At 38.2% G+C, this 26,268-nt stretch overlaps 4 protein-coding genes across 5 annotated transcripts; 1 reads left to right on the forward strand and 3 right to left on the reverse strand.

Moving 5' to 3' along the window:
- The first annotated feature begins 1,911 nt into the window (after window positions 1-1,911).
- Window positions 1,912-7,394, forward strand: LOC111335284 (ZP domain-containing protein). Its single transcript, XM_022941200.2, has 6 exons — window positions 1,912-2,084; window positions 3,349-3,470; window positions 4,235-4,597; window positions 4,938-5,157; window positions 5,586-5,899; window positions 6,337-7,394. Exons 2-6 carry the CDS (start codon window positions 3,404-3,406, stop codon window positions 6,537-6,539), a joined length of 1,167 nt encoding a protein of 388 aa, XP_022796935.2. The 5' UTR covers window positions 1,912-2,084; window positions 3,349-3,403; the 3' UTR covers window positions 6,540-7,394.
- LOC111335131 (beta-1 adrenergic receptor) lies at window positions 6,869-12,623 on the reverse strand. Of its 2 annotated transcripts, none has more exons than XM_022941089.2 (2): window positions 12,400-12,623; window positions 6,869-9,758 (listed from the first exon to the last, which is right to left on the reverse strand). In XM_022941089.2, exon 2 carries the CDS (start codon window positions 9,530-9,532, stop codon window positions 8,537-8,539), a length of 996 nt encoding a protein of 331 aa, XP_022796824.2. In that variant the 5' UTR covers window positions 9,533-9,758; window positions 12,400-12,623; the 3' UTR covers window positions 6,869-8,536. The 2 variants fall into 2 exon arrangements, with proteins under 2 accessions (XP_022796824.2, XP_022796760.2); XM_022941025.2 differs by lacking the exon at window positions 12,400-12,623 and adding an exon at window positions 9,896-10,132.
- Window positions 12,624-17,702: 5,079 nt separating this feature from the next.
- LOC111338246 (D(1) dopamine receptor-like) lies at window positions 17,703-19,867 on the reverse strand. The gene has a single exon (XM_022944722.2). It carries the CDS (start codon window positions 19,654-19,656, stop codon window positions 18,523-18,525), a length of 1,134 nt encoding a protein of 377 aa, XP_022800457.1. The 5' UTR covers window positions 19,657-19,867; the 3' UTR covers window positions 17,703-18,522.
- Window positions 19,868-20,322: 455 nt separating this feature from the next.
- LOC111338152 (uncharacterized) lies at window positions 20,323-25,754 on the reverse strand. The gene is made up of 5 exons (XM_022944617.2): window positions 24,860-25,754; window positions 23,963-24,091; window positions 23,244-23,381; window positions 22,165-22,667; window positions 20,323-21,545 (listed from the first exon to the last, which is right to left on the reverse strand). The coding sequence occupies exons 1-5, from the start codon at window positions 25,431-25,433 to the stop codon at window positions 21,297-21,299; spliced, it is 1,593 nt and encodes a 530-aa protein (XP_022800352.2). The 5' UTR covers window positions 25,434-25,754; the 3' UTR covers window positions 20,323-21,296.
- Between the last annotated feature and the right edge of the window lie 514 nt (window positions 25,755-26,268).

A 26,268-nucleotide genomic window follows, 5' to 3' on the forward strand; every position in this document is an offset into this window, starting at 1 on the left:
GATCGTTCTCATATACGTCTCATAACCGCAGTTCACACATATGTTTCATATGTTTGTTGTTGTTTGATTTATCATCTACGGGTTTATATCGAATTTATTTGATGGCCTGCTCCCAGTTGGCTTGTTAGCTCAATTGGTAGAGCGCTGCACTAGTATCGCAGAGGTCAGTGGTTCGAGTCCCGTACAAGCCTGAAATTTTTTTCAGGTCTGATTTTCACTATTGCTCAAATAGTGCTTTACTGCGAAGGATCGTTCTCATATACGTCTCATAACCGCAGTTCACACATATGTTTCATATGTTTGTTGTTGTTTAAATAAATTATAAATCGGCTTTTCTTCATATGATGGTAGCTATTGATAGCATTTTCAAAGTTAATCAGTGTAAATTCGTAATAAAATGTTACATTCTTTCTCGCTTCATCTATATATTTGCAAAACAGCCCTTCGTTTTAATCTCTCGTTATTTCAACACCTTATAAACTTGCGCACAAGTCTTATAGACATCTTTTAAGGTTCACACACAATTTAGGGCGTAATGAGAAACACGAAGTTTTCATTACTATTACGTGTGACAAACTTTATACTATATATGCAGCACAGCGACGGCAACGTCGAAATTTTACGACGCTTATATCGTATGTAACCAAATGGTAGTCTTAGAAAGTATAGCCAAGTCGCATGTGGGCCTAATTGCTTTCCCATTACAGGAGCTTAAGCCCTGTTAGTGAGGCACTTAATACCAGTGTAATGTTTAAGAATTTATGGAAATTTGAAGCAGCATCTTGATAAAATATAGACACCGTGGTGACTTGAGTATAAAATCTTTGTGTTTTTCTCTTTCTGTGAATATATGTGTTCTAAGAAGCGGACGGCCGTCTTTCTCTCTTCAGTAATCTATTTAATGGAGGGGATTTTCACTTTACACTTACGCCCTACGAAGATCCATTAGTTTCTCTAACGGTTCCCGACCCTGTTGAGCTGGATACAGAAGTACTGAACACTTTTAAATATTTGAAAATACAGTTTTTTGGGTTCTACGTTTTCAATCAATAACCGCCCTTGAAACTGAACCAAGACATTTGTTTGACATACGAGTGTTCCTGACAAATGAGAATTTTGCGTTCGCAATTTGTACGGATAAAAGTCAACCCCCACTTCACCTTCCCCCCCCCCCCCTCCTCCTCCAAAAAATACCCAGGGCCAAACGCTCATGATCCACTTTTGCAAATCATTGTCTAAAATGGCATTATATATTTTCTTACGTCACTTGGAACCGCACAGAAAGTTCTAGCATGAATTTTAAACGAAAAGAGTTTCTAACGAGTCCAAAATATTATACCAAGTAGTTGGAGTGCGATGATTTCTCTTTAGATGTCGAAATTGAATAGGAGTGTATTATTCATTTCGCTATCGTGATTAATGAAAGTATATGCAAACAAAAATTGTAAAACAACTGAATTAAAGAGGAAAATAACAAGTAGTTACACGAGAAATATCTTAACTGTATATACTGAAAATTTCAAGTTTATGTGGCACTGAAAATCGGAAAAATGATGAAAAGCGTAAGGCTGAAGGAGCTAAAACAAGTCGCAGTCAGGATGTTTTGGGGATGGCTTCCCTCCCCTCCTCAACGAAGGAAAAGGTACACGGCAAATCGTGGCCGATGCAGACCATTGCTTCCCTACAGGTTTTGATATGATATTTCGGTTGAATCGACACAGGCACAACTGCTTAACTGTCTGAGATAAATCCCTATTGTGGTTCGTGTGCTTCATTGAAGGGGCTGTGATCGAAACTTGTTGTGTGCGAAGCGTTAATGTTTGTGTAGTTGCGTACTTGTAAACAGCTGTTGCTTAGAGACGAAGGTTCGAGAGAAGACTTAAAAAGTCTTAAAAAATTATAGATTCGCTTTGATAACGGCGCGGCATCTCGAAGGCATGAGATCAAAGAGGCGGAGCGTCACCTAAGCGTAGCGGTCACAGTGGTTCAAGCAAAACAACTCAGTAGAAGTATGCAGACGATCCTGTTGTAATTAACGAAATTACATTCTCTCTAAAAACCTTAGCATCTTCACACTGACAACGGTGAGTGTCTGATTCATGTTTTAGGCCGTCCACAAAAGAATTATACAAACACATTGAAAACGAAATTTGCCTTCGTCGAATATAACCGTTTTGCGTGTAAACAACAAGCTCTAGAAAATTTCTTGCCTTTTATTTCTTTTACTTTCGTTGCCAAGTTTTTGATAGCCAGAACAAGAAGATATAGTTTATGAGTCGTCTATAGTCGGCAGCCTCACATCTTTGCAAAATACGATAACATCATTCATATTTCCATTCGTCATGCGAAATACCATAAGCGTTTAAAATTCATTCAAATTAGCTATCGGCAAGAGAACATCAAATGATGTTATGATCAGAGATACTTTTACGCCATGACTTAAAAAAAAAACAACGGAGACAGCTGCAACAAAATTTTTAGCGATTTCTAGCTTTAAATTCGTTTTGATTTGCAGTCATTCATTTTTTAAACTTGATGACGATGAAGTGACATGGCCTTTCGTGTCTATAACAATTATGTTCCAATGGCTGAGTTTTTCCTGCTCAAATGAAAATGATCTAATTGTAGAACATTTTATACAGGGGTTATTGTACAGAATACCAACTCGAACCAAACGTAAATCAGTGGTTTAATTTCTTTACAAAGGCTTCGCGCAAACGTGATGCTTTCAGATTAGTTTGAAATAAAACAGATTAACTTTCACATCGCTTGCACAATACAAACAACTGGATCGTAAAAGAGCGCTGAATAAATTGTTTTCACCTTCACGAATATGTCGAAAGAGTACCAAACATGTCGCTTCATTGATCTCCTTATATATTATAACTTTTTCGGGGATTATGGCGCATTTTGCAGGCTAAAATATAAATTTTGCTGGGTTAAAATGTTTTTGGCCCGCTCGCACTCTCGCGTGATTATTCAGACTGGTTTGTCTTTTCTATTTTCAATTTTTATTCCATCGATGCCCTTCAAATCGGTAATAATAACAACACAGTTTATGTTCTTGGGCATCAATATGTTTTAGGCCATTCTCAGAGTTATTTTAACCCTCGCCAAGTGGCCCGGGCTAAATGACTCCGAGTCGGGTTCAAAACATATTTATACCAAGCTCCTTTGTTTTATTAGCGCACCATACACCGGTAATAATTTACACAAAAACCCAAGAAATCTAGAGTTTTCTTTGTTCTTCCTTTCTTTTACTCCTGAACTAAGCCATAACGATATATAAGATACATTCAAGGATTTCTTCTATTCCCTAACTGTGACAGTTTGACTAACATTCCTTAGGTTTAACTGCGTAAGTTGGGTAAAGCCACTAAGAAAAGGCTGAATTCTGCGTCAAATGGCTTGGCAATGGATTCTACTCCATGTCGTGGCATTCGCTTTACTGGTTGACTTCAAAGTTAAAGGTGAGACAAACTTCAGATTGTTCCACAAATATAATCAGTAATGAATTATTTCATTCACTGTCAAATAATGATTCATGACGCAAAATCAACTAGACTCAGTACCCGGTACTAAGTCTTGTTCGGTTTATTCCGCGATTCTTGAAAAGTCTAAAACAAACAGTTCTAGAAAATTGTTCTACACGTGTACAAAACTCTCACACGACGACATTGAGGTGCCCAAACCTTACCGTTTGAATGAAGATTTCAGAAGAATCACTTGCTCAATGTTGTCGATATTATTGAAACGGATAACTGATGCAAAACTGAAAAATTGGAGACCATAGAGATATTTCTTGCATTATCCAACTATGTACCGTGACTGTTTCTGGTGTGAAGAGAGAAAAAGGAGCTAAAAGAATACAGTTAATTACACACGCGACCAACTGAGAGAGGAAATAAGAAATATGTTCCGGCAGTCGTTGGGGAAGAGGACCAAAATTAAAATTGCCTATCCATATTTTTTGCATTTCCACGCCGATGGCAACTTGCAATCTGTTAGCACTTTAACGTTGTTGATTTACGTTAATAAATCATAAACATAAGGGAGAGATGGTAATTCTTCTTTTCAGACCGGCAGTAAAAAAAATGGCTTCATAGTAAACGCTAAATCAACCTGATTATCCATCCTTTTTTAGAAACGCGAGATTCCAGTTGCAATGTTTTGTCTTTGCCTGTTTTACTTCAATCATTTATACAGCTTCATAGCTGTTACTTTTTGTCTTCAGGCATGTCGACGAGTTCAATTGTCTGCAACGATAACCACACAGTAACTATAACCATTGCAAACGTAACTGACATCAGTGCATTCAACGAAAGCGACTGGCGAATCAACAGCAAAGCAGAATGTGAGCCGACCTTCACGAACACGACTGTAACGTACACCAATTTGCCAGTGGCTGAATGCGCTTCAAAATCCGAAGATAAGACCACTTCTATCAGATACGTTTTCGAAATCCGTGCAGTTCCTTCAGGCAGCGATCCGATCCAGGCCTTTGATCATATATTTGACGCCGTGTGTGAGTATGTCAACAACGACACTGTCACATCCAGCTTCATACCGATAGTTAATCGTGGTGATAACTCTTCAGGTATGTTGTGTTAGCTTGCGTAAAGTATCCGCCTGTGTGGAATCTATCATCGTGTTTTGCGGTACATTGGATACCAAATTACCACATTCATTATGTAGCCTTCACGAGGTGGTGAAAACACTCCACATCATTTTCAGTCAATTTGAAAACCGAAAAATAAAATTTGCTTTCTAGCTACATTTGTTCGTGAGGAAGTTCCACATGAGAAATTTTATCAGGTCATGATATCAGATTATGTACAGACATTTAGAGCAGAAGTTGTGTGGGAATGTAATCTGAAGTTTCCATTCATTTAAGCCTCGTTCTGTGCAAAACTGATACCTATTACTTTCTAAAATAGGTACTGCAGCTTTTATATTCAACCTTGACGTTTCTGAGAATTCCCAGTTTACAACTGCTCTTCCCAGCGAAGTGGCGCTCAATCGACCATTATTTTTCCGAGCTCAAGTGGTAACATCAAGCGCTGCACCAAACCTGGATCTGTTCATCTTGCAATGTCACGCATCGGAATCGGACGACTCAAATGCTGTGGCCAACAACGTAGTACTCATTCAAAATGGGTAGGTTCCTTCTTGAGGTTTCCCGGGGTAACAAAAGAATAACGTATTTTATTATCTTCACCTCTAATTAGTGTGACAATTCAAAGAGCAATCCAAAATTCCGAGAATTGTCTCCAAGTGAAATTGATGAAACTTAGACAATGGACGCCGCCATTTTGAATCTAGCTCAGCAGCTGGCCGCTGACCTGTGTCGCCACAACTTCTTAAGCAGCCTTCTTCCATACAATTGGGAACAAAACCAGTACAGTAGTAGTCACGTTCCCGAGTTGTTTTCAAAATGGCGGTTACCCAAGTCCTTTTTTTTTTTTAATTTATTCAACCATGGTTAGGTTACTCAGTTACTCATCCCAGTATCTTAAAACAGCTTTATTATGTCGCTCTCAGTCATTTCATTTGTTTGATGGTCAACATTCTCATCTTTGATTCAGATGCGGAAACAAAGCAGTCAGTCAAGACTCAGGTGACACTTTGACATATACTTGCACGAACAACAGCAAGCAGGAGACCTTTCAAGTAGATTCTTTCCGTTACTTTGGAGCGGAAGCCAACGCTTTGGTCTATGTGCATTGTGAACTTAAGGTGTGCCTTTCGGATGCTGCAGATTCTGCATGTGAATGCCCGTCTTCGGCTGATTGCAGCCCTAATGCTCGAAAACGGCGAGCAGTTAAAGTTGATGAATCTGTGGTGTATCGCGTCACGACTGGTCCTTATCATTACAAGGAAGTAGAGAGAGAGGAAAAAGGTATGCCGGGTTTATTTTCATAATATCACGTTTAATAAATAAAATAATAAATAATAAAAATGATAAATAATAAATAAATAATGATAAATAATAATCTTTATTCTCTCAAGATAAAAGTACATATCTCAAGTTACAATATTAAAAGATGATCTAAGAATCATTAAATATTAAAAAGATAATCTAAGAATCATAAAATATAATGTTATTTTGCTCTCTTGACGTAATTCATTTTTCATGAACGTGAGACGTCGAAAAACTCTCTGATATTTTAATCAACGGAACGCATGCCTTTACAATGCAACAGACCTTTGCTTGCGTGGGCCTGGCATACTTCTTATTAATTTTAAGCGCCAAAAAAGACTAAAAAAAGCCATGAACCATTGTAAAATATGTAGAAATTCTTTCCTCACGACATTCTTTTTTCATTCTGTCATCAGATCACAACGACAAGAGACCTGAAACAGGCGAAGATCACCCATCATTTCAACTCAGTTTAAGTGTCGCCATAGCTTTCTCAGTCAGCGGTGTCATCATAGCATTAATTATCTCCCTAACCGTGTGTTTCATTTCGCGCGGACGTCACCAGCGTTCTTCCATCACCAAGTTGAACGAGTCGCTTGATTACAGTGTAAAAACATAAATGCTTGACGGCTTTCTCCTCAAACTTTTTGGACCAGTTATTCACATGAGGTCTAACACGAACCACGGTTTTACGCTACCAGTGGCCGGGCCTCAGGATTTTTTTCTATAGAAGGGTTGATTTAGTTAAATAGACTTCCTTTCACTATTGGCTCTCAGCCCTCTCGACGGTGTTCACAAAAATAAATGTTTAGATAAAACTCAAGATTCGGTTAAGTTGAAGATGGTTCAGAGCGCGGTTTTATTCAACAACTGCTAAACTTTGTTCAAATAATCTGACGTTCGGTAGGTCTTTATTTGAATCATAAATTAATTATTAGAGAATTACCATCGAAGTTAAAATCTTCGTCTTTTTTATTGCAACGAGATTTATTCCCGATAACTTTACATGCTGGTATTACTTTTCTCAGTGATCGTTTATAACCAAAAGATGTGCACTTTGCTAAAGCTACAATAATATACCCATTTTTTTCAGAATTTGCTGCTTAATTTTTTTTAGATTCAAAATTTGGGAGAAAACGGCGACGAAAATGAAAGACAAGAATATATTGTTTATATTTGGTCCGCATGGAATTGATGCCAATCCCCTTTAAGGTGTGTAACAAATGATGATGCAGTTTTTTTAAAGTATCGATCATGCAGATATTGGTTTTGAAAATTTCCAAAGGAAGTCACTTTGTTTCTTTCTGAAGATCTCATTTTCAGGATCAGGTGGATCGTACATAGCTTTAACACTTATATTATGTTATTGACAACAGGTTCCATGGCCCGAATTTACCAATAGAAGATGATAATATTATCACCAAAATATTTTGGATTTTAATTAGTCCTGATGATAAAAAAAGAGAAAAGACAATTCTTTTAGTTTGTTGTTGATATTTTTCTCTTTGTTTTATTGTTTTTTTTGTCGATTTATTTTGTGTTTCTTTGGTTATTTCTTTTATCTGTTTTGTTCCTGTTGCCTTTGTTTACATTCGGTTTATTCTAACAACATTCTTGATTCAGCCCTAGCTGATTTTTTTCCCCACCAAAATCTTGCAGGGACCATGCATCATTTTCATTATTACTGCTACGCTATGTTCCCTTTTTTTTTCGATAATGGGGTCTTTTTAAAAGAGTCGATGTCTGTTTTAGAATGAGAAGCTTTTGACTTCCCTCACTCCCACTCTGATCCGCTACGTCTCCCTGCATCTCTGATACGCTGACATCGATACCAGTTTTGAGAACTAAGATTGTTACCTAATCGATTGAGTTACATTTGGGCTGAAAAAAATATACCAAATTCTGAGAACTGTATATCAGAAATTGCTAGAAATTTTGGACTAATCAAGGAGAACTATAGCTAGTTTCTTTTATGACACACTGGATTAGTTGTCAATCTTTTACTAGCTAATACGAACGATCAGTTAGAGCTTAGGTAGAATTTCAGTTCAGAACGCGCTATAAATCATAACCTTTCGCAAAAAGCTTCAGGATGATGCCATGATATCAAAATAAATTAATAAGAAATGATATTACAATGAGGATATAAAGAGTCTTCAATTCTTATTCCGTACAAAGTTGCATTTAGAATGAAATGAGTTCGTGTGTCGTGGCAAGTTCTTATTTGATTTCCAATTCTTCTCCTCAAAAGCCTGATATTCATTAAAAAAAGTGTCCCCTTTGATGATCTTATTATATTTTCATCAACATGATCTCTAGATGGTTGAAATTGAAACTTACAAAGGAATCGCATATCCACAAAACTGAAATAATACCTGGCGTGTTACTCCCTTAATTCTTCAGTTATCAAATGATATTACAATCGTTACTAGAGTTTTTGAAAAAATGTGCGACTCTAAAAGAACCTTCAAGTGCCCGATGCATGATTTATTTACAAAAGCACTTCAGCCGGCGGTTGGCCGCACCGACTGAAGTTGTGCGTGCAAACGTAGTTTTTTAAGGAAGTTGTTAATAAACAACACTTTGGTGTTTTTAAATGTTTGGATGAATTTCTAATTAAACTTGGGTTTCGTTGAGCATTGTTGTAGGACAAGTGCGGAATCTCGTGCTTCCTTCGTTCAAGGTCATGTTCATAGGAGCCACTCGAAGAGCGTGTCGTATTGTCGCTCCGCGCCCGCACCGGCCTAGAAGCCTCACAAACGTTTTTCGCAGTTCTGAGTCGCGGAAGGCGTACACCAATGGATTCATAGCGCTGTTACTATACTGAAGCCATTTGGAAAACATAAGAAAACCCGAGAGTTCGTGGAAAGGAAAGCACTCTCTGCAAAACACTGAGATAGTGCTTACTGTGAAGAAGGACAACCAAGAAACGAGAAACAGCGCAGTCATAAATGTCAGCGTAAGGGCTATGCGGCGTTGTTTGTTTACGTTCTTGCGTATTTTGTTGCTTTCTTCCTGATTTGTTATCGTTGGGAGATTAGAGATCAGCGTCCGAGCCACCTTGAAAATGGAAATGTTGACGACGCTGACGAGAATTCCTGGCCCAACATAACCAACGAACGTCAAAAACGGAGTGTAAATCCTGTGCGGATTATTCTTTATGTTACTCAAAGAGTTATCCAAAGCAGGTCGAATCGCAGCTATCGCTAAAGCGGTCGTCCAAACGCCGCATAAAGCTATTGTGTAGTGTGCCGTGGAGAGCGCCTCGTGAATAAACGGGCGCGAAATGGCAAGCCATCTTTCCAGACTAACGGTTGTCAGGTGGAAGATTGAAGCCAGCGCACTTAAGATGTCGAAGGAGAGGAAAAACGTAGACAGAGGTCCATGTTGTACGCGTGTCAGACTGATATATATCCACAGAGGCAGAGACACACATCCTACCAACAGATCCGATATAGCCAAACTTACCAGAAATGTGTAAGTACCAGTGCGAAGTCTAACGTTTGAAAAATACGACGCCACTACAAAAGAATTTCCAGTTATGATCACAAACATGAGGGCTACGCAAAATAATATCTGGAGAGCTGAGCTCCAAGACATTTCAAGCACCATCGTTTAAGATCTCTCTGTTAAATGAAAGACATTGCCACCTACATGGAAATATGCTTTACACTCGCAAAATCGTCATCATGACCTTCATTTGAAAAAGTCCACAAATCCGCAACTGGAGTTTTAAAGTTGACTTTGACGTTGTTAGTGTTGCAGAACTAGCCTTAAGGATTCTTGTTTTCATTCAGAATATGATAAAGACCAACTCTTCTGACAAGTGTTCCGTTATCTGCAAAGAACAAAGGACAAAACTGCACAAATTCGTCGGGTTTGCTCTAAAAACATAGAAGCCTATTAATGATCTTTTTCACACTGCCACAATGAAAAGGACACATTTAATCATCAAAGAGGGAAACTGATGGTCACCTTATGAAAACAATCCCAAACCTTATACCAACAAGACTGAAAAATTGAACGATCAATTTCACTTCAACGTTTATCACGTCCTCGAGTGTCTTCGCTTTTCAAGTAATGATAAACACCCCTTCACAAAATTGGCCTCCATGCTTTGTTTTATGCGAACACAATCAAAAATATACTCCATTTACAAAAGAAATGGTTTGCCTTGCTTTTAATCAATTCCCGTTCGCAGGAGTACACAGCTGCCCGCGCTGTTGGCAAGGCTTTAGAAATGCAAATTATCGGGAAAAGCCGTCATTCTTTTCCAATCACCATTTGATTGAATGCATTACTAGATAAGAAACTCTTTTTTCGTTGCAGTTTTAAGATTTTTATGCAGTTTCCTTTATAAAACAATAATCAGATAGAACGAAGAATAATCTTAATTCTTAACTTATATACGAAGAAATATTTTGTGGTGGCGCTGCATATGATCAAAAGCTAGAAAAGAACAACACCAGCTTAATGACATTCTGTTTCATTGATGGCCAGCTACAGTGGATTGACAGAATTTGAGTGAAGTTTGTCAATATAGCATCCGCTAATCCCTCATATTGCACAACATTATAATATTAGGACACTCTTGGTCTTAGAGCTCTTCATTATGAAACGTACCGAATCTTTTTGTTATTTCCTTTTGTTTTATGCTAGCCACAATTTCGATTGTAGAACTCTAGGGTTCAGAATTTCAATTTTCTTGCGCAACAGGTCAAATGCCAAGAGTTTAAAGGCATTATTCAATGCTAAAGCATACTCAGAAAAAGGAACTTCCGGCCATATCTACTATTCTAAATTCGAGCCATCTCTTGTCATATGTATCGCAGACTGACTAGGGTAGCGAGATCATCCTCAACAAATTGCTTCCACAGTGATACCACGCTTATCGATGGAATAATTTTTCGCAGTAATGGAAATGGTGGTTTTTGAGTTTTAACACTTTCCTCCTGTGGATGATAATCACATAACCTGATACGATGCATGGTTGGATCAATATAAACAGGACCAGTTCGAAATTCCGATCACAAAGTCATAGATTGTATGTCATCGTTAAGCACTGATTGTCTGAATAAAAACATCTTCGTTATGAAGATGGGCGGAAGCTCGAAACGTCAACTTCGGTAGCCAATTTCATTATCAACTCAGTTGATGACACAAAATTACCTTTATTATCTCCACCAACGCAGCACCAAAGCTTCTTCAGAAGCTTACCCCCTGAAAAATATCATCGTTCGCTTTTATCGTCTGACTTAAAATGGATCCTTCTTCCTTCCATCAGTGCAAGCTAAAGTTTTATTAGTAATTATTTTCAAAAGATGGAATAATTTAATCTCAAGCTCAACCTGCTCCAGCTCATCAATAATCTGATAGTAGCAGGGATTTACGAAGAAATGTGGAAATTTTTAGATCAATCTGAAGGCTAATGCATTTTTTTATTACGCGCTAAAGTTAGAGTATTATCTAGATGTGACACATCGCAATGTTTTCCGCAATTTGGAATTTTGACGAGGCATAAATTAAATTGACAACTCGGGTAAAGTGAGTTTTAAACTCCGGTAAAAAAAAAAAAAAAGTTAAATAGCGTCCTATTGTCCGACTGTCAAACTTGACAATAACTAAACAAACACATAAAACCTTTAAGGTGATTTTTGTCAGTTAGGTTATTAAAAGGAAATGGTATTGCCAAACGCGAGAAATTTATACCCTCATAAATTGCCTAATTTCTTGCAGCTTGAAAAGATTCTGTTTTTGTCAAAAGGAAATTTTCACGTCATATTATCTGAAAATGACTCGACAACTTTTTCGAATAATTCTCACATCATTGAGTCAAAAGACTTGACACAATTCGCTGGATAACTTAATGGAAAAGTCTGTCTCTTTTATATACGTTTTCATTTCGTTTCCATTAGTACTGATTTTTCTGCGAAAACATTTTAAGCAAATTCACCCGAGAAGAGGCACAGAAAAACAAGGATTTGTCATGTCGGTCTTGATATGTGATAGAGAGGAAAAATCATGCATATTGCCACTATGTCTGAAACGTTCGAGAAAATTAAGTATAGGATAATCATCAAAATTCTTCAAAATATGGGGAATTACTTAGGCTCAGTATTTAAATATGAATTTTTAATTTTGCGTTAAAAAAAATATTTATATATGTCCAGTCTAGCAAAGGCACACTTTTAATATGTACAGCTTCTCTTGCCATACAATGACAGAACCTATGTATGAGCCATCGAAAAAATATATTAAATGTTTTGCAGACGTTGGTGCCCGTGTTTGATATAAGTCAGGTAAATATCAAATAAGTCAAATTGCCTTCTAAAAATATGAGTGTAAAGAAGGAGTATTGGCCAAGTTAAATTACAATTTCGCGAGGAAAGACAAGGTCGTTCGTAAAAGTGAAGTAACCTTTCGATGCTATTAGTTTCACTTGATTCAAATAAGCTTTTGATGAAGAATTGCAAACTTACCTGTAAGGAACACTTATCTGTGTTTTTCTTTAGTTGGATGTTACAATATTTGACGAGCCCTATTCTGAGAAAAACTATTCCAGTCGAGATGTGCACACTGTCATTTTAAAGAGCACTCCTGTTTGTTCGAAGGTTTTTCTATTACCATGATAATACTTTGGTGATTAAAACAGAATTTGAACGAAATTGCTTGCAATTGTTTTCGAGTTACTATTGCTAACAAACAGGCTCCGTTGTCAAATCTTATATCAACAACACCAGCCAATTGGATCGCAACAGGCTCTGCGATTTTACTTATGACAATCACCAGAATACATTCATATTAAAAAAAGAATATTCCCGTTACTTAACAGCGTTTAACGCAGTTATCTGGAAATCACTAAAGCTGAATGGATGATTTTCTTAAATAGGTAACCCAAAACCTCAGATTCTTTTTATTGATCAGCATCGTGATCGAAATTTCATAATAAAGCACTTTCCCATCGCCACTGCATGATGTTAGGTCTCTCTGAGAGTGAGGTAAATTTATTCACATGTTTTGCTTATCAAATCAACTTTGGGACAGCATTGTTAAATGCTCTCAATTTTTGATCTTCGAAGAAACAGAATGATAAAAAGCATGATCTTCCAACCTGCGATCATTTGAAATGTTCTTTAGGATGGTTTCCTTGACCTTAACCCTGAAATATTTTTGACAAAATTGAAGAAAACTTAATGTATCTGAAAAAAGGCACGTTCAAATTATGGAAAAGTACACGTTATTATTGGAGAACCATCAGCAATTCGTTTTACGAGAATTTAGCTAGTGTAGGCGTGAATAACAGATAAAGGCTGGCCGCCAAAAAAAAGCAGTGAATAAATGCTTACCGCATGCAAATATCCGTCAGTAATTAAAACTAACAACAAGCTGGTCAAACGTTTGGTCTAGAGGCGCCTCCCACCGCTGTGGTCCAGGTTCGATTGCCGGACCTGGCGTCACATGTGGGTTGAGTTTGTTGTTAGTTCTCATCCTTGCTCCGAGGGCTTTTTTCCGCTGGGTCCTCAGGTTTTCCTCCCTTCGCAAAACCAACATTCCGATCTGGAAGCAGTGGACAAGAAGAGCCACCCATTGTCCAATGTCCATAGCTAGATTATTCATTTATTTATCAATTTACTATCATTTGTGTGTATTCTCTGAAGGAACTATAGATATGTGAGCAGTATTCTCACTTGACACATCTACCCATGTTCTCTACAGAAAGAAAGTATGACGATCTGATGACAAACCATACTAGATTACGTTCAAAAAACATCTTTCAATTTGTCTCTCGTGACAATCTTTCGTGAGTTAGGTCTTAAGGAAAATGCCACCATTTCTCATGGAAGCCGACAAAAACACAAATTTCGTAATTAGACTCAGCACATTGGTAGTCAGTCTTTCCCAAACTGAACGAAAATGCGTGGGAGATTCAAAGCCAAATTCTTGATATTTTTTAAAACGTGGCGAAAAGATCTGAACTCCAGTTCATTTCTTTTAGCTGCAAGCTAGATACAAGGATGTTTTTTGGATTGTGGATATGCATGAATGCACCAATATCAAAACATCTACGAATTTCGATCAGCGGTGGACATTTTCAAAATAAAAACTCGACGCTTCTCCATATTCTTCATCTTTTACTTCACTTTCCTGTCTATCTTCACCTGAAGAGTGCTCCGACTCCAACTAATGGAGAAGATCTGTGAAACATTCACTATAAGTTTCTTCAGACGACAGCAATATAGCATTAATACAACATCCCCATTCAAGGAAGGAAAGCTTGATGAACCAATATTATCAAGGGGAGAGGAAAGTCACCATCACTGTTACACCTATCACAGGTTTGTTCGTTTCTGATTGGGTGCCTTTTTTACCATATATATCAATGATGGCTACCTTCTGTCTTCGCTGCCTTCTTTCGTCGCTAAATACACCCGCCTAGCTGATTCCTAGCCTGATTGTGCTAGCACAACCTGAACAGTGGTGTAAACCCATCTGTGTGTGCTCTTCGTGACCACTAAAAGAGAGTGACATTGTTAAGACTTTTGAGTCTTAGACATGTTACTCGTCCTTTCAACAGAGGAGAAGCAATTCCTTGCGGACTACCACTGCACTTTCAAAATTAATCCAAATTCGGCCTTGTCAAAATGCATAATCCTTACGGATTCTGGCATGAAAAGCAACAGCACAACAGAGCAACACTGACGGAACACCAGAGTACCAAGGGAGTGGCCGAGGGTGTGCATATGATAATAAACTCTAAAAGAATAATAATTCATTATAATGAAGCAACTGTCCGGCATTCTCACCCCCTGAATGAGAGTAGAAACTTTGGGCAAACCACGACGACGACGACGGCAACAGCAACGGGCGGGGACGTGGCGAAAAAATAAATTGGATAAGCAGAAAATTAGCTCTGCCCGTACTTTTTAAAACTTGGCATATTTCCAACCAATCTCTGCAAAACAGCCACGTAATATCATCACAATTTTCATGATCTGAGAACGAGAACCCAAACGGAAAACTATTTACTATTTAATCTAGAACTCAACACTGCCTCAACAACGTTTTACGACCTAAAAGTATTGACGAAAATCAATTTTTTTAAGCTGCTAAACCTTATGCGAGTGGCAATTTCTACCATTTTCTGAAGTCACATAAATGAAATATCACTATATCTGCTTTCTTTGAGAGGGCAATAGTTGTTACGATCTCGAATGTCAATATTCTGGAAAAAATGGGACCTTGCTTAACACTTCTGCGTTGTTTAGAAGGGAATCGTCTCCTTCAACCTCGGACAAAACCCGTTGAGACACATTACAAAAATACCTACTTTTTGCACTCCCCCTGACAAAAATGCTTCCCGTCGCAAATTTAAATATTTTCCCCCCCCCCCTCACCTATTGCAATGTTGTTTGCGGTAATACAAGAAATGCATGCTTGAGCTGTTAAGCCCCAACAACATTATACCAGTGGTGGGGAGGGGGCCAAGTTTGTTCCTTTTGGAAACGATTGTTGCATGGCGGGAAATTAAAAATCGCATTGAAATGTCTTAACAGTTTTTCCCGGGGTTGTAGCTTTATGCCATGTAGTTTCTATGAGTTTCTAGTGAGTCCTCGTGAATAATTTACTACCCACCGCACTCCTGTCAAGAGCTGGGTATTGTGTGCCAATGCACCACTAATTCAATGTATCACTAATTCAGCTAGCCTTGCAAAACACCACTCCACTTAAGAGGCTCCTCCCATTTTAAGAGGCTCCCCCCATTTTCGTCCCGTTCTCAGACGCAGTATGATTATAACACATCATAGGTAGGGGTTACACTTGCAAATTTCCCCGCGCTTAAAGTGATGTGTTTATAGTGCTGCGTTTCCCAGAGTATCTGTGGGCTCGCATTTACGCGACGAGAAGGACTGGTAAAGAGAGTGAATTGGAGTAAATGGAGTAAATTAAAAATATCATTCACCGGTCAAAGTCGTTTCGTATGGGAAATACCTCGTACAGCTTTTTTTTTTCCCCACACAGATCTCCTGCCCGGTATATAATGAAATATATGTAATTTGTCATAACTTCCCATATATCAGCCGCAGTTCAGTTCAATTTTCAAAAGAACCGTACTGCCGATAAGATGTTTACCATTTGGCAGCAGTGAACGTCTTTCTTTCTTTGTTCCAAGTTTGCTTTCAGCAAAAAATTAATTCAAATCCCTCAAAAAGTTAAACCAAAAGCTTTGCTCTCGATGGTCTGTCAAACATGATTAATTCCCGTTCTCAGTGATAACGACCTTCATTATGGCTTTTTTAATCTAAAGTAGGAGAATTGTCTGAAAAAAAAAACTATTAATTTTCTGCTCGGATAGACCCAAATTCATCATCTCCATTGTCTTCTGGTTTGTGTATGCTTTAAATATTAGTTTAGGATAATTGTGAAAATAATAACTTTTTTCCATAATGGATCTACTGATTAAATTTGTGTACTTGGCATTTTGGAATATGCTTGAGTCATTATGAAATTTTCGATGAAAACGTGTTAGTTGGAAAATAAGACCAAATAAAGTTTTCACTATAATTACATTTGAAAATTTTCGTCCAAGTTGAAAGATGTCACCCTTTCAAGGTTCTGATTATTAAACTTGAAACGATTTTTCAAGCCTAGTTATCAAGATAACAAAGTCATCGGTGTAGAGAATTTAGGTCTTCTTTTGTTGATCAGTGGGAAAAATTTCGAGGTAAAACAAAACATCTTTAATAAACGCCTTTCAAAATGTCATCTTCAATGCATGAGGATTCAAACGTCTCCGGAATCGAGGGTGCAGGGTAAAAGAATACATCCTAAAACGCTTAGCTTTTAAAGAATGTCACCTTGCTTCCACGATGATTCAAACATCTTCGTATTCAGGTTTAATTTATATTTACTAAGTCTTTGAAATGTATGTGTCATTAATGAAGAAAGAAAAAACTAATGAGTGTTCTTTCCTCCGAGAAGGAATGATTCATTTTGGGGATGAAACCAAAAGGACTCTTTTAGATAGCCGTGCTTTTATTATTTACTCGCTCAAACACCTTTTAGCTCTGTGCTTTATTGGAATATCTTTCTAATTCAATTATTGGCCTCACGAACAAAGATAGAGTTCTTTCTTTTTTTTTTTTTTTTTTTTGCAAAGACATGAAGACCTGCATCAGTGTAAACATGTCAGCCAAGGCAAGCTAAGTAACTTTCGCAAGCGGCAACTGACGCATCGGATGATGTGTTTGGTAGAATTTGATTACGTCGGTAAACTTCTTACTCCCACTTGTTTGTGGAAGGGTCTTTGCTGGATGTAGGCAAGTGGATATAATCAACAACTTGCTTTTGAACGCAAACTGAAATCTGATCGAAAGACAAAGATTGTCGTTTCTTTCGACATCCTTGTAAGTGGATGCTGCGTGGGCAGTGCTGTAGCCAGATTTCAGGACAAGACGAGGCAAGTTTCGGGCGCCGAAGGCGCGAGCCGCTAGAGGGGTCTGGGGGCATGCCCCCCAGAAAACTTTGAAATCTAGAGGTTTATAAATGCTCTTTTAAGGATTTTCCGTGGCATTTTCATTTCTTCAGAAAAGTCAATCTTTAAGAAAAAATATTAAAAAAGGCCAAAATTAAGACGAGGCAATTTCCTCGTCTTGCCTCATGCTAGCTACGGCCCTGGTGGGTGAGATGTTCAATGCAGAAAGAGTGCTTTGTTTTGGAGAGAAGGGGATGTAAAATTTGAGACATTCGACTTATCTTCACGCTGGCGAAATAAAGTAGTTCTTGATACAAAAGTTTAGTTTATTGTATGATAAATTGAAGAAGTTTAGATTTCCAATGAATTGCTCTCACATAAGATTGCATTTAACAGCATTTTCTGGAGGTCATTGAAATCGTCAGCGCAGTTTAATTAAGAAGCACTCGGTAAAAAAGGCAGGTGGAGTTGAATCAGCGTAATAAATGTTATATTCATGAACACATCCTAAAAAAAGAAAATAAACCTCAGACCCCCATTTACAAATACATAAAAATTGTGTTAGAATGAAGAATGCATGTCTCGTCGCTTTTCTTAAAAAGAAAGTGTTCAACAGATCAAACGGGCAGAACAAGCTAGCTCCAGATTTCCGTTCAGAGAGATAAATTCATAAATATTTTAGCATGTATAACCTTTTTACGGCAATGAGTTTGGAAAGCTCTGTGCGTTTCCAATGACGCAAAAGGGACTTTGTTCGACTATCTTTCGTTTTTATTCGGGCAGCCCGAGAGTCTGATTTGTAACGTTCACGTATCATTTGTCGGCAAGTTTTGGATCGCACAAGTACATGCTACTTGTCAACCGCCGGGTAAGGTTGTGGTTGACACGTTCAAACGAACCAAGTTCAAGGTACCGGGCCTCTAGGTCTCGTTTGATATTAAACTAAGCGTTTATGCTTGTCCACTGGGGCTGACCCTCTGGAATTATCACCTGGTAAACAGCTTGCGAGAACCCATTCATACCCTTAGACGAGGAAGGGCACGGTTAGTGTAAACTGTCTTGCTCAGGAACATGACATAACGGCCTGAACAGAACTCCTGGATCTGGACTGCAGTTCATTCAGGATCCCTCAGGTTACAGTGACTTCCACATGCTTTTCAGTAATTTTGGTAAAAAATTCATTAACCGTACCACTCACATGATACTGCGCAGCATTGGAACTACCTAAATGATAGCACTGTATGGTGCGGCCGGTCAGTTGTTTGATTCCCCAGGGCCTTTCCTGTTTGGCGCTCTTATGACGAGTGACGCGCTTAAATCCTAACAGTGTAAGAAATGTTCTTCTCATTTCACTGTCCCGTTGAGCATACACCAGTGGGTTGACACCACTGTTCAGATAGTGTGCACCCTTAACAATGACAATAAGCCATGTGAAAGTTTTTGGCGACGAAGGAAGGCAGTGAAGACAGTAGGAAGCCGTGATAGATACGATAAAAAATGGTACCCAGGTAGCAATGAACAAACCTGTGATGAATGCCACAGTGATGGCCACTTTTCTCTCTCCTTGATAATATTGGCTCATTAGGCTTCCATTGCTTACTCGACTCCCAGGGGGGTAGTGTGGGTTGCGTTGAAGGAGAGAGCGCGCGACTGAAAAAACGCCGACGTACATAATAAATATAATGGCGGCGGGAATTGCGAAACCGATAATGAACATAACAGTGGCATATACTCGACTGTTCCAAGGGATTTTAAGAACAGACGGCATAGTAAAAGACGAGAAGGAAGCCAACAAGATGGCGACAAGCCATGCAGATGTTATCATTGCCCGTTGAAACAAGGACGGTAAACTTTTGTAATAAAACGGTCGAGAAACGGCGATGTAACGTTCGATGCTTATAGCAGTTAAATGGTAAATAGAAGCCAGCGCTGAAAAGACATCGAAAGTTTTAAAAACGGCTTTAAAAGCAACGGATCCATTATCGACTATGATAAGATTGTAGATCCACATCGGCATCGATATACTTCCAACTAGAAAATCTGACACGGCTAAACTGACGAGGAACGCGTTTGTTCGAGTTCTCAGTCGCCCGTTAATCTTGTAAGATGTGATGACAAGAGAATTGCCAAGTAATATCACTACAGCAAGAAGAATGGAAGGCGCTTGAATGTTGTGGAGAAGGACATAATGGGACCGTTGCCATTTGTGAGTGTCGTTTGGATTCTGGACGCTCGTGGCATTAATTAATGATAAGGTACTCATTCGAGTTGTCTTGTAATGATGTACTGTGAAAAAGAAAACAGTTTTCCACGAACTGTTTCCCAGCTACGTCAAACTTCGACGAAACAGGATCAATCACAAGCTTAGCGAAACGTCAGTTGTTTTATACTTTCGATGAAGTAATGAAACCTTCTTCCGCTAAAATTTCAAACGAAAGCTAAACTTTTGACGATCTGTCAGGCCTGAAAGAGCAATTTCGACAAAGGTGGTATTTAATGACAGCTTATGATTTAAGTGCTAGAAACAGTTTTTCGCTTATTGAAAGAAAGCTGTCATAAAACAAACATCACCTGTCTGTACGGACAGAATCAATTGATTTTCTTCATTGTGGATTTGTCTTTACCTGTTTTCTACTATTTACTTGTAATACTAGCGAAAAAGATTACTAGGCTTGCACAGCAACAGTTCTACATGTATCGATAATAGCATATTGAAATTCTTTACTTAAGAATCGAGAACGATGAACGCTAGATTTGTGAATTGATGCATCTTATTAGGATAAAAAATCATTTTCTAAACAATATTTTTTGTTTTAGATGCGATTTCTTGCTGCCATATTTTAAGAAGGCCGTTTGTTTGGAAGTAAATGTGTATTTCAAGATGATAGACTTTGGTGAAACTGCATAAAAAAATCCTTCTTGATTTGGAGCTTGTCATTGCGATGAAATAGGGATAAAAAGTTATGAAGAAGTTCAAAATGAGCTTTCTTGCATTATCATGTAAAATATATTATTTGCTGTTTTTAAAAGCCATTTATTTTATTTTTGCATGTGTTTTTTTAATTCTAATGCATCAAAAATATATCAAATTCATAAATATGAACGAACACAAACACGTGAGTGACAATCGGCCTACAAATGACGTAGAGACGCTTTATTGGGTCATCCATTCGTAAATATGAACGAACACAAACACGTGAGTGACAATCGGCCTACAAATGACGTAGAGACGCTTTATTGGGTCATCCATTCGTAAATATGAACGAACACAAACACGTGAGTGACAATCGGCCTACAAATGACGTAGAGACGCTTTATTGGGTCATCCTTAATAGCGTCAGCTATTTTAAATGAAATCTCAATTGGCCGATCAGATAACTGGATTGCTCTGTCGTGAAATCATAAAAATTTCCATGTACGTTTACTCTAATTAGAGGAATATTTTTATCATAAAGCTCGCCTTGTTTTGGAGATAAAACGCCCAAATTTGTCATTTTGGCGAGAGAAAGACTTTTTTCTTTGTCTATAACTTAAAATACACAATTAATTGTAAAGTCTATCTAGACAACAAAGAGAGTTTTTATGCTTTTGATGCTGTATTATCAAACAAGCTAAGTTAAATACAGGCCATATCTGACGAACGAAGAGCAAGTAAGGCTTGTCGTTGGTATAAGGTGCGACAAGTGTTATTACAAAATTTGACAATTTTATTACAAAGTGCGACAGGTACAACCCATAATAAATAATCCCATCGACTTCTTCTTGGGGATTAGTCAACAATATTCACTTTGTCTTCTGTGAATAATTGTTAACTAGTGAGCAAAGTGTGCTAGCGCCGTCGTGGTTTTTCTATGGCGCAAACATTTCTTTATCAAAAGGCTTTACATTACAACAATCATTGCGCTATGAAAACACGTAATTCTCAAAATTGAGAGGGAATGCTATTTTTCCCAGAAAGTAATCTTCCAGAAATTGTTCGACAGGTTTCATAACACGAAACTTGAAATGCACAATATCACGCTCTTTGTACCACGCAACCTCGGGTCCTCCGGTACCTCCTGGGTAGGACCTGGTAAATGGGTAAACATCAAGCACCTCTAAGCCAGCCTGGCACATGAGGGAGGTTGCAAAAGAATTGTAGAGTGCCACACGCTGCAAAGTGAAAAAATTATTAACAAATGGTAAAAACCACCGGGTACACTATTGAGTTATGGATGCATGCGGAAGGTTGCTAAGCACGAAAGAAGCATAAGAGTCGCTCGAGGTGATAGCTGAGAGTGACTTTGGGTTCTTGTGGTGTTTACCATTTGTTTTATAACATAAAAAGAAATTTCCTGCGAAACATTTGCTCACGTCAGCAGCGCACACTGAGTTGACCAATCAGAGCGCGCGCTTTATGTAATTTATGTTATAAGTAATAATAATACTGATAAGGCTTGATTGAGAGTTTTTCAAGAACTGTATTCGAGCTTTTAATCATTTTAAAGTAAAAGTTTACAAACCAAAAAATACCAAACTCAGGAAAAAATTTTAAGCCACATTTCTCAAGGCATTTTGAATTCTTCTCCTTAAAACTAATCTTCAAATCTTGTGGGAAAATGGAAAGAGAGTGAATTTAAACTGGGCGCGTAATAGAATAAAGCATGAAATAACAAAATGACCGGCGGAAAAACCGACTTTTTTTACCGGCTGATGATCCTTTGGAAAAACTCAACACACAAAATAACTACTTGAAAGCGTCAACGGCAATATCTACGTTCCCCTAACTTACCGGTAAAGCGAGAAATCTTCTGCGATCACTTGTTAGCTGACTTCCAGTGTCCTTTTCCTTACTAATAGAAGTGGACGTTTTCCATATAACACGGGCCTTATGCTTCAGTTCGCCTGTATCTTTATTTCTTTCGTTCAATAGATCAATGACCTTCAAAAGAAGTATTCTATAATCTTGCAGTTTTATGCTCTCCATGTAATGCAGTCCAAGATTCAAAATTAACACATTGTTTTGGCTCATATCCAGTCTTTCCACCACACTCCTGAGACTATCGAGAATTATGGACTCATCAAAGTCTTCATCATCCCATTTTGGGAACTGGCCGCTGTAAGGGTAAACCCACATTTTACTCAGGTTACAAGATTTAAAGATCTCCTTGCAAAGTGGTCCATCCTTTATTGATAAATGCAGTCTTTCGGCCTGCGAGTCTCCGTAAATCCACAGTTTTTCCAGCTTAGGAGCTGTGATACTCGATTTCATCGGCTTTCTATGCCTTTTTACTCCTGAAAATAATTCAAATAGTTAGAGCTTACCAGAACTTCAGTTCTTGTTTCCTTTGAGATTTCGCAGGGCCAACCGTATATAAATCATGAGAATAACGCCATTTATTATCAGGAGCAGTATGCAAATCGTACAGCTCAGCGGTAAATCAAATGATCGGTACCTCCTCACCTTGATGCGTCTACGTAGAGGGCTCTTTATTGCTTCTCTATTTCGACACCCCTCAGTCGATTTAAAAATATTTCATTGCACGGCAACCGAGACAATATTACACCAGCTCCGAAATTTGACTTATCACTACCGTTTCAGTGTTCAGACTTTTTGTTCTTCTTTCTGTCAACCCTCCTTGAAGTTACAGTCTTTCAGCTTCCATTTGTCTTTTGTGACACTATTCTTCCGGTAGCCTTACTTTCAATTTATAAATTTTTTACGACTCGCATTTCACACTTGATCCATTTGAACATTTGTTCGTCGACTGAAATCTGTTGGTGTATACTCGACATTGAGCCCTTGACGAGAGTAACACCCAAAACTCAAGTTCTGCCTAGATGCCAAAATCTAAGAATCTCGAAATATACCTGTAAGATATGGCTTCCACTTTGTCCCGAGCCAGCGGCCGAATCCATCCCACATAAATTTACAATCCATGCCGCAAGACAAGTTAAACTTGGCGGAGAGGCACGGGCGGTCTGGTAACTGATTTATCAGGAATGCTCCTACATGCAGAACCAATAAGAAGCCGGAAAGGATTGGAACATTGCAATACATACAGGCGTAAATACGTTTACTTGTACTGTATTTGAAACGGTGCAGTTGATAGCTGTTCGTATAGATGGTCATAACAAGCAGAGTTCTGCGGTAAAGCGTATCTTTGCAATGAATAAGTTCAAGTGCGATTAGGGTACGGTCGTTATCTACCGTCTGGGGGAGGGGAGGGGGTAGGAGGACTTTGACTGTGATTATATCTCAATGAAATTTACCTGATTTCTCCCCCTTTCCCCTTAAAGCTCGTTTAATTCTATTGACCTTACCCCGTCATTGTCAGTCAATTCTTTATAGTCCCCTCTATACTCTGTTAGTGACAACTGATTCCCCCCTCTGCTCCCCCTGAAAACCATGTGATCCCGAAATCTTCAGATCCCCTACCCATCAGGTGAAAATAATGACTAGTTCCATAAAGTGCAATAATAAATGCATTGTCCCCCACAAATAACCGGCCCATTTCTAAGTTTTCGAAACAAAAAGAAAACCATCGTTGAAAACGTTAACTCAATCCGAACAACACGATTCCACTTACCTCTATCCTCTGGCAGCGGGATGTTAATCATAATAAGCTTGCCATTTTGGAACACTTGAAGAAGATAGTCATCTTTCGCGCGGTTAACGCCTAATGTCCCGTCTTTTTGCATCTTGCCTTGAGAATTCCCTTTCAAAAAAATTTAATAAAAGAAAAAGAGACAAACGGTTCAATACGAAAAGATGAAATAGTAGACCTCATCAATTAATGAGATCGCTGCCCATGAAAAATGGATCGTATGAACGAAAGGTGTCGTATTCATGTAGTAAGGTGCTTTACAAACAGCTAGTGTTGTAATCCAGTGGTCAAAACTATGAACATCTATGGTTGAGTTTTAGAATGGTAAACAGGCCTTGTCTAAGATTGAGGAATTCTTGATAGCTAGATTTATTTTCTTGAAATTTTGTGATGTTCATTTTAGCTTCAGTGATCACATAAACGACCGATCCACTTCCTTGGGAACATTTCCTGGCGCAGGAAACTGCTGCCTAAATCTGAACTTTAAGCGACCAGTATTCCACTTGTTAGCTGCGCTCACTCGTGAGCAATTTAGTTGAACACTCGAAGAGAAATTCCATATCTACGCGCGCCCATGTATCATTCTCTATTTATCAAATTACCGCTATAATCTTCGATGACGTCAGGTCTGTGAATCTTATACAAATCAACAGTGAAGCACTTTCCTCTTGAAATGAAATCCGCTTTTGTTAGATTTCCTTCTTAATTCCAAGTTGCATTTAAGAGCAGCTATTTTGCATTAATTTATCTTAAATTATATTCGTCTTTATTCTTACGTATTAATCCCAACCCACAATATGTATTGAAGCATCAATTCACATCGCGAACGAGACTTCCTCAAGAAGTTTCTTTCAATTATATTCCAAACATATCTCTTACCTACTATGAACCAATTTTTCGGTGGATCACGGTATCCGTCACAAAGGCTATAGTCCAGGGTGATATCCAACTTATAGATCCCTGGGTCCATAGCAAGAAACAAAAACTCGTATGTCCCATTTCCGTGATCAAACATTGTAGGTGATACGGTGGCGGGACCGCGGAGTAACACACGCCAAGAGTCGCCGCCAATGCGCTTCAGTTTACCATTCCGAGTTTTTGTTTGAATGCTGAAACGACTAAATTGACCTGCTGACCTGATTTCAAAAGACGAAATCACACTTTTGCCAGCATCTGTTTGAAGTTCGCGTTTAGGAGAAAGTCCATTCCATGAGATGTTGTAGAAACATGGTCTAAGAATAGAGTCCAAATCGACTCGCGCTTGTCGAATTCGACACCAGTTTTCCTTAAATTGTTCGACATTTTGAGAGATTCTGTTTGATTCCTCAAGAGAATATAGATTTCCTTCATCGCTGAAATACTTGTAGTAAAGAAAATGAACGGCTACCGTTGAAAGGCAAAATTTGAGAAATGTTTTCCATCGGTGGACGTAAGATTGGCTCATTTGCGGCATTTAAGATCTATCAGCTGGTGGTAAAAATGTTTCTGCCTTTTACCTAAATGCATATTAGCTCCGGGTCACGTTGAAACGGCAACAGCTATAACCATGGTAACAGAACACTCTTGCTTGGAATGTTTATGTCCCTGCATCGCTCTTTGTTACCCGCCGAAGGTTTTTTTTTTTTTTTCTCATTTTTATTGTAATCTCGTTAATCAATATTCACGGCTAGAAAAACTCTGAAACGTGAAATCATGTTGGTTTTTGCTAAAAATTTAAATTTTCAGCTTTGTTTTGCTGCATATATTCATGATATAAGAGGAAATCCAAATCACAATCGACTGTCAATTTACAAAGTACGATGGCAGTTGTAAGGCATTCCCAAGCATACTTGTTAACTATTTGTCTTAAAAAACAAGGCCAGACACTATGCGTTCTTCAGTTGAGTCGAATCAAATGCACACATTTTACTTTAATATTTGCGTTAAATATCTATAAGCTGAGGGCACGCTGCCAAAATTTCATGTGATTGGAGTTTGCATCGATTCCATCGACCAAACTTAATTTAGATCGGCCTAAACCTGAATTTAATTCGCTTTCAACACAACACGGCTTGTCAACAAGGCTTATTGTTGTAAAAAGTTATATCTCATGGGCATTCTGCGATTCATTCGGCAAGAAACATAAAATTCTTCTTTATATTTATTTGCATCATTTAATGCATAGATTTTGAATTATTGTAAGTGTCGGGCTGAATAAGCTGAAGAGAAAGGACTGATAATTTAATCTCAGTTACCATGATTACCATCGACATAGTTTACGCCACGTCATTTCTCATTCACGAAAATAA

This window comes from Stylophora pistillata, chromosome 6 (genome assembly GCF_964205215.1).
Source record: "Stylophora pistillata chromosome 6, jaStyPist1.2, whole genome shotgun sequence".
In the NCBI taxonomy this organism is placed as follows: Eukaryota; Metazoa; Cnidaria; class Anthozoa; order Scleractinia; family Pocilloporidae; genus Stylophora; species Stylophora pistillata.

Excerpts from the sequence above, each read along its gene's own strand:
- LOC111335284 (XM_022941200.2), top strand. The coding sequence starts at position 3,404 with ATGGCTTGGCAATGGATTCTACTCCATGTCGTGGCATTCGCTTTACTG. Across the intron at positions 3,471-4,234 it reads GGTTGACTTCAAAGTTAAAG|GCATGTCGACGAGTTCAATT; the intron begins GTGAGACAAACT and ends TTTTGTCTTCAG. Across the intron at positions 5,158-5,585 it reads GTAGTACTCATTCAAAATGG|ATGCGGAAACAAAGCAGTCA; the intron begins GTAGGTTCCTTC and ends TCTTTGATTCAG.
- LOC111335131 (XM_022941089.2), bottom strand. The coding sequence starts at position 9,532 with ATGGTGCTTGAAATGTCTTGGAGCTCAGCTCTCCAGATATTATTTTGC.
- LOC111338246 (XM_022944722.2), bottom strand. The coding sequence starts at position 19,656 with ATGAGTACCTTATCATTAATTAATGCCACGAGCGTCCAGAATCCAAAC.
- LOC111338152 (XM_022944617.2), bottom strand. The coding sequence starts at position 25,433 with ATGCCGCAAATGAGCCAATCTTACGTCCACCGATGGAAAACATTTCTC. Across the intron at positions 24,092-24,859 it reads GAAAAATTGGTTCATAGTAG|GGAATTCTCAAGGCAAGATG; the intron begins GTAAGAGATATG and ends TTTTTTTGAAAG. Across the intron at positions 23,382-23,962 it reads CCCGCTGCCAGAGGATAGAG|GAGCATTCCTGATAAATCAG; the intron begins GTAAGTGGAATC and ends TTCTGCATGTAG.